Source organism: Spea bombifrons, chromosome 1, assembly GCF_027358695.1.
Source record: "Spea bombifrons isolate aSpeBom1 chromosome 1, aSpeBom1.2.pri, whole genome shotgun sequence".
NCBI lineage: Eukaryota > Metazoa > Chordata > Amphibia > Anura > Pelobatidae > Spea > Spea bombifrons.
Genome location: NC_071087.1, coordinates 36,642,862 through 36,651,058, shown reverse-complemented (window position 1 = coordinate 36,651,058; position 8,197 = coordinate 36,642,862). Strand labels below are relative to the sequence as shown.

The 8,197-nt window shown below is 39.2% G+C and overlaps 1 protein-coding gene across 1 annotated transcript; it reads left to right on the top strand.

The window, feature by feature from the left end:
• Positions 1 to 6,103: 6,103 nt before the first annotated feature.
• POU4F2 (POU class 4 homeobox 2) lies at positions 6,104 to 7,802 on the top strand. The gene is made up of 2 exons (XM_053460743.1): positions 6,104 to 6,469; positions 6,847 to 7,802. Exons 1-2 carry the CDS (start codon positions 6,245 to 6,247, stop codon positions 7,780 to 7,782), a joined length of 1,161 nt encoding a protein of 386 aa, XP_053316718.1. The 5' UTR covers positions 6,104 to 6,244; the 3' UTR covers positions 7,783 to 7,802.
• Positions 7,803 to 8,197: the final 395 nt, after the last annotated feature.

The window sequence follows — 8,197 nt, the reverse complement described above, 5'->3', positions numbered from 1 at the left end:
CATGCTTTAGGTTCTGTAAAATATGAATACATGTGTTAAGTGTGAATCAGAAATCAGAACAGCCCTACACAGGAAGAAACGGTGACTTCTCCCATATGTCCAAGGGCTGCAGCAATAAAAGGTACAGTAATGTCATTTGGACAGTCCATATCTATTCCCACAACACTAATTCGGGTGGACAGGAGGAATTCCTCTTCTGCTCTCATTGTGCCTGCTTTGATCGAGGTAGTATTTAGAAAAGTGGTAAAACCCCCAACGTTTGCAGTTGGACCCACTAAAACAACAACAAAAAATTAGCATTGCATTCCAAACTAGAGTCCATTTCTCAGGAAAAACTCATTTGGGCTTTCATAATTCACAATTAAGGTTGTTGTGGTGGAATGATCAAAATTATATGATGGGATATAACCTTTTCACAAAAGGTATTAATACACACTGCACAAAGGGCCACATAATTTGGGAAGCAGGATATCTGACACTCTGTTAGTGTGTGTCCAGAGAAAGTAGGTACTGGTGTAGAGTTTAATGTGATACATCAGCCCAGTAAATACACTGTACTCGCTACATGATGCAGATGAAAAATAAAACTTGGAAGATAGCCCTGCTAAATTCATACCACAACTTACCCGCAGCCCACTCTTTTTAGAATCATCCCCATTTTCTCATTCTCTGATTGAAACTTTCATTTTCTAGATCAAACTTTACCTTTAATCTCCACTTTACTGATTGAAACCTTGCCCCATGCCTGATGTTTTGATCTTCTTTGATTCCAACTATGTGTTCTTGCTTAGACTACCACTCACCATATCCTTTTGCATACATTTCATTATAGGTAGGTTAAACATCATGTCAAGGATCATCTTTTTTCTATATAGCTAATTTTGCATCCTGAAAAAATGCAGGAATGAAGAAGAAAAAAGTGTCTTTTGCTGAACAATAATTGTTACAAGTTTCTTTCTTAAACAAAAAGGACTTTGTACATTAATTGATATACAACAGTCTGGACTAAATATATGCAATGTGTTACATTTGGATTTATTTTGTGAGCATAAAAAATGAGGATGAAAGATAGTCCTGTTCACATCATTCCATGTTCTCTAGAACAAACACAAGTCCATCCTCATTCTGTGGATCAAAAATAAACATGCCTTTATTTTCTGGATCAAACTCAACTTTGTCTTCATTCTGTTGATCAGACACATCCTCACTTTCATTCCCTGGATCAAGCCTTACTTCACAGATAAAAGAAAGACCCCTCTTTACAGCCATTCTCTGGATCAAACTAAACTGAATTCACTACACAAAATCTGGAACATACTTCAATTAGTTGTCAGCTGTTATATTAAATCTCACATCAGTAACTGATTCAAACCTTAGTCTCATTCTTTCACTATCATTAATGTAAAGCAAATCACACATTTGTTGTTTAATTAAAATTCCAACTTGCTCTAGACCCCCACACCAAAATGTTTTTCATTGTGTTTATTAGATAAATATTTGATGGTGTAAAAAGTGCAGGTTATTTAATATTAGCACGTTCAATATAAAATGAATTGAAATGCATACATGCTGTAACCACTAAGTTTGAGTTACAAAGGCTGAAGGCATATTTAATAGTACATATAATAGAACAATGTAAGATTTTCCCAACTTAAGTGACTAAAATATCACCTTGTGCATTATTAGTTTCATGATTTTTTCAGAATCAGATCTAATTTAATTAAAGCTCCCAGGGTTAACCCTCAATTCATTATTATTTGGGATCACATACACTCATATGTCAAATTAATCAACAAATTCTTTATTTTATGTCTTCTCTTATATCAATCCTACCACATCCCCAGTGTATAGTTCATTCTCAGCTAAATCTAAATATCTTAAATATAATATCACATTCTTCAGGATTTGGAGCAAAACTTCTCTGTCCCCAACAGGTGTCTGCAGAACATCTACATAGCCTTAAATTCCTAAAATGATTTCTGGATGAAATCTCAGGCTTAAGGACTGTTAATTATTTTCACTCATTTTCAGGAATACGTTTTGCTCTTAGCTAGTTGTACATATATTTATAACAACCCCCCCAAAAGAAAACCAATATATAAAGCATATACCGCATCACCCTTATTGTCTAGATCACTGTCATTATTATTTGGAGCAAAACTATATATAAGTATTTTATTTTCTCATCCATCAATTAGGATATTTGAATCCATTCTCCCATCATGGTGTTTAGCTAATATCACACAGATTAGTATTTCCACATTGTCTTTAGAAGTTTTCGAAGTTTGTTTTCATTTTCTTTGGCGAACCGAACCAACATATTCATAGAACTAAATGTTGAGTCGCTAAGCTTTCAAGACCATTAGTTTCCTTATTTTTGTATATGAGGATTATCTAAAAAAAGAAGCTTTAAAGTCTTGAAGGTGTGTGTGACTGTTCACCTTATTGTATGTTTTCTGTATTAACTCTGCAGCAAGTGCCCCGAACTTTGTCTCTAGAACCAAAGGCTGCAATATATTGTACTATCAGATGTCCACCAGGAGATGAGACTGGATCCCGATAACGTCGATCATTAGTTAGAGTGCCTGATTATGAGAATAATCCCAAATACCGATTCAAACCCCATATCGCACTCAATATCTAGATCAAGGTTCACACAGCAAATGTTCTCTCTTCACCTCTTTGGTTTTACACACCTGCTTCTAAATGCCATCTTTCAGGGCAAACCAACAAATACTTCTCATATGTTTCTGAGCTTTAAATCTCATAAGTCTCAGCCAACTCTTTCTTTGCCTAGAATACTGCAGAATAGCTGCATAATCACCTTGGCTCTACCAGTATTATTACCCTAGGTTATCAAAGTCTCTTTGCCTTTCGGGACCTTATTTTAGCTCAATTTGATCTATACCTTTATAAAGACACTCTTTAGAGTTCTGTTTGCAATACGAATTAATCAAGTCAGTCGGTATAACAAACTTCTCTCTAATTACCAGAACTGGACATCTCTTTACATATTAAAGACTTCATTAACATCATTAACATGGGAAAATGTGGAGCTACGTATAGAAATCCTTCAGTTACAGATCTATACTTGCTTTATTTGAAAAATCAGAAGCACATTTGTTCTGGCTATTCTCCTTTCTGAGAATGAGTTGGGAACAGGTTAATTTAAATTTGCATAATTCTGCTCTTTTTCTCAGTTCTTATTAAAATCAATAACATTTGGCAACAAATACAGAAAAAATATGGAAAAATATATATATTTTAACCATCTCTAGATTTCATTCCAACACTGGTAAAAAAAAAAGTTAAGCCAATTATTTCGACAGAGTTTTCATTATTTCATGAATTTATAATGCTTCCTTATTTACCTCGCAGAACAGTGACAAGAATTTAGCATTTTGAGATCACTTGTCACTTGCTATGAAGATCAAGATTAATGCAAATTGACAAAATGTGCGTTTCGACAGAATACATTATAACATTTTTCCAAATAATTAAGCTCCAGAAAACAATGTAAGAATGTATATTGATTTTTTTTTAAAAAAAAATATATATAAAATTATTATTCTGCTAAGTGTTTTTGAAGATTTTTGATCTAATGATACAGAATAATATATAAAATGCATTTCTAATTAATTAATATTGCATCATTACTCAGCACCTCCTTGTCTTGCACACACAGGTTTTTAAATTGTACTAATGAATTCAGTATAGATCTTACCTTTGTACTCTGTAGGTAACTGTAGAATCAAACTGTATGACATCAAACATTAGAATCCGATAATAATAATAATAATAATAAATAATAATAATATAGTGATCACGTTTACCATATTTCAGAAGCATTTCTTCTTTTTTTTCATTCTGTGTAAACAGCAAAAAGACCAAAAATGCTGTTTGTATAGTTTATATAGAATCTGAGGTCCCTGCTTTATTAGTCTCTGAATCATATGCTCCAATCCTAAAGTATATTTCTTCCTTGCAAGTTAGATCTCAATGTTATTACCATCACACTAAATACCCCACATTATATGATAATTACACCAGCAAATGTCTTTTGAAGAGCAGGCAAATTGCACAAACCTTGTTAATTAGGACATAATTTAAAGTTTGAGCCATTACTGCTGACAACCAAGTGTAATTAACGATAGTGCGTTAATCTCCTTCGCGTAAGAGCGCAGAGGGGTTTATCAACTTAAAGAGGCCGTTTGGATGATGGACTAGTCTTGTACTTGTTAATAAAAGATTTCTATACATTCCAGCTTCTTTCACGATACATTCAGTATATTAACATGAGGTTCCTGTCTGATCCCCCTCCACCCTTTTTTCTTCCCTATTATAAAAACTAATAAATTCTTCAAGATGAATTAAGAACACAAATCAGACGAGGTATAACAGATTACATATTGGAGTTCTGTGTCTCCCCAGTCTAAATGAGATTTCAATCTAATAATCCTTTCCTGGCCCGGCCATAATTTGCTTAGAGATGTTGTTGTACTTCTAGCTCAGTTCCATTCACACAATAATTAAATGATCGTCAAGCTCTTAAGTTTGATTTATTTCATTTCTTGGAGGTGTAGACAGTGAAAGCTGTGCAATGCAATTTTAGGATTTCCTTAAAATAAAAAGGAAAACAAACATTATTCCTGGTTCCTTAACAGCTAAGCACTTGCCTGGGTTTTTACTGGGAATTGGGCACCAAGGGGTTAAACGTTTTCAATGTATAAACAGTGATCCCAATTCGTTGCTGGAGGGTGCACCAGGGCATTTATTCTGGAGTGCTTTGTGGCAATGAAAGAGTTAAATCTCTCGTGGCTGGCATGGTTTCATTCTAGAGGTTTTGTATGGGAATTGCTTGAGTTTAACTAACCTCCACCCCCTGTTAAATAATTATTATAGGAAGATAATTCCTCCCCAATGCATTATTTCAGCGAGTGCCCTCTCCTGGGGTATACGTTGGGACAGTCTGCTTTGTCCTCCACCTGATCAATAATAATAAAAAAATCTATTTTTAACCCTTGATGAGCACAAACATGATTAATAATTGATAATAATTTGTTTTCTGTGTGATTTTTGTCACCACACTGTGGACAGACTTCATCTGAAAATAGCAGCTTCCCCAATGACCACCCTGAAGGTGCCAGGATCTATACCCATTTATATCCCATTAGATGGCAGACCTTCATGGTCTTCCTGCTGGGTTGTGAATATGTGCCAGGATGTTCAATGAAATGTTTGATATTGGTCTGTGTACAGTCACTGCTTTGTATAATGATGAAGTTAAAAAAAAACATGTATTGCATGTTACATATAAACACTAGCAAACACAGCTACATGCAAGTCAGAGAAGTTTAAGGAGTTAATTCTATACACAAAGGAATGAGGACTATAAACTGATCATGCATCAACTTACACACACCTTCTCTACACTTATCCCTCTTCCCCTTTACACACACACAAACACATACACACACACTCTTCTAGGGATTGTCCAATCACAGACGAGCTGTGTACCCAAGGAAGAGAGAGGCAGTCAGAATGTGTGCCTCCCATCCAATACACACTGATGCCTCCCTCTCCCCACACACTACCTGACAGGCCAAGGTGTGCAGCAGGACACCACCATCAGCATCAGCTTCAGCAGCAACATCCTTCACATCACAAACAGGACTAGGGGCTACAGGGGTAGCCAGGGGCAATGTGCAAGAGAAGTAGACATTTAAAAAGGGGATTGTAGAGAGGCACCTCCACCAAATACTTCTGAGCACAGAATACAAAGGTATCTGGACGTGCTAGGATTGAAGAAAGTGAGCAGGGCTGAAGTGGGTCTACGGTTCCGCGGCGCTCGGTGTGTATCTGGAGAGGAAAGTGCGAAGGAGTAGCTTTTCTTTTAATCATATCAAACATTAACGGGGGAGAGAGACCCTGCATGGGAGGAGTAATTGTAAGAGTGGAAGGGAAACATTAGAAGATCTGGTTATTTACTCTCAGGGGGGAGGGAGGAGGAGGATAGGCAAAGCCACGCTGCTCGCTGGGGCACTCAAAGAGACAAAACCTGGGTCCCTAGCAGAAGCAAGTGAGAGAGGAGCACAGAGGGCAGGCGAGCAGCAGACGAGCCTGAGCTCCAAACCGCGGCACATTTAAAGTCAAGAGTGCTTTTGCCCCTTGCCAGCCTGACTCTGCCACTTGCAGGGTCCACGGCCCCCGTTCCCCCTTCTCCGCTGTCCCACCAGCAGCGATCATGATGATGATGTCCCTGAACAGCAAGCAGCACTTCAGCATGGCCCATAGCAGCCTGCAGGACGAGCCCAAATACTCTTCCCTGCACTCCTCCCCACACTCCTCATCCTCGGCCACCAGTTCCCCCAGTATCACCAGCGTCAGGAGCAGCTCCGGAGCCGGGGGAGGCAGTGGAGGCAGCAGCAGCTCGGAGGCGATGAGAAGAGCCTGTCTCCCAACCCCACCGGTATGTACTCTGCATAATCACCGCTCTAAGGCACATTTTGACAGGCCCTTTATCTGCTTGATGTTTTTTTCATGTCTGCACAGCAAATCACCCAACACTTCCAATGTTTTTTTGCCCCCCTCGCTCTCTCTCTTTTGCCTCAATTTATGTATTCAGCCGGTCTTGCCTTTCATATTAATTTTTATGACCTGGGATGTTGCATGTACCTTGTGTTGAGTGTCTGCGCCTAGGCGTGTGTTCTAGCTCTCTCTTCTCTCTCTCTCTCTCTCTCTTCTCTCTCTCTCTTCTCTGTACCCACATTTTTTAACATTCCAGAAAAGTTCTAATCGCCGAATTCCCAGCAGACAGTAATGTGTGCTTTCTATTTGACATTGCAGAGCAATATATTTGGAGGTCTGGATGAGAGTTTGCTGGCCCGTGCAGAAGCTCTGGCAGCGGTGGATATAGTGTCTCAGTGCAAGAGCCAACACCACCACCACCACACTCCTCACCACAGCCCCTTCAAGCCGGACGCGACCTACCACACCATGAACACCATCCCTTGCTCGTCTGCTTCTTCTTCTTCATCAGTGCCCATCTCCCATCCGTCAGGGGTGTCTGGATCCCACCATCACCACCACCATCACCATCATCACCATCACCAGCCTTTGGAAGGAGAGCTGCTGGACCACATCACCCCTGGGTTAACACTAGGGGCCATAACCGGACCAGATGGCTCTGTGGTGTCCACTCCAGCTCACCCTCACATGGCCAGCATGAACCCCATGCACCAAGCAGCCCTGAGCATGGCACATGCCCATGGGCTACCATCCCACATGGGCTGTATGAGCGACGTGGATGCGGATCCCAGAGACTTGGAAGCCTTTGCTGAGAGGTTCAAACAGAGGCGGATCAAACTTGGGGTGACCCAAGCGGATGTAGGGGCTGCTCTTGCCAACCTCAAGATCCCTGGAGTGGGTTCCCTCAGCCAGAGCACCATCTGTCGATTCGAGTCTCTTACCCTCTCTCACAATAACATGATAGCCCTCAAGCCCATCTTACAAGCCTGGCTGGAAGAGGCAGAGAAGTCACACAGGGAGAAGCTCACTAAACCAGAGCTCTTCAACGGGGCAGAAAAGAAGAGAAAACGAACCTCCATAGCAGCTCCAGAGAAGAGGTCCCTAGAAGCATATTTCGCCATCCAACCTCGCCCTTCTTCCGAGAAGATCGCAGCAATAGCCGAAAAACTGGATCTGAAAAAGAACGTGGTCCGGGTCTGGTTCTGTAACCAAAGGCAAAAACAAAAACGAATGAAATACTCTGCTGGAATCTAGAATTCTCTGGATTTTTTTTTTTTTTAAAAAAACAACAAAGCAAAACATTTTCTACGAACAAATTTTAATGTTTTTAACCATATAAATAAATATATATATATCTATATGTATATACATTTTCAGCTGAACTAAAAGGACCGTTTTAGTTCAAAAAAATATTTAAAAAGTATATATTTATTATAAACAAATAGCCTCCTGCTGACCAGAACCTCCAGTCAGTTTTATATAAAATGGACCAGAACTAACAAGTAAGAGATGTTTTTATTCTAAAATCCCCGATTTTAATGCACATTGCAGCTATTTTAAGGGAAAAAAAAGAATAAATAAGGCACAAGGGAAAGTGACTGGATTTATGCTGGGGACTCGATGCAAACTCGAGACAATTCACATGTTTTATGTTCTGATCTGAAATCGA

What these genes read in the sequence shown, in the direction of transcription:
- POU4F2 (XM_053460743.1), top strand. Translation starts at nt 6,245, where the DNA reads ATGATGATGATGTCCCTGAACAGCAAGCAGCACTTCAGCATGGCCCAT. An exon ending in CCTGTCTCCCAACCCCACCG is followed by an intron (nt 6,470 to 6,846) that starts GTATGTACTCTG and finishes TTGACATTGCAG; the next exon opens with AGCAATATATTTGGAGGTCT.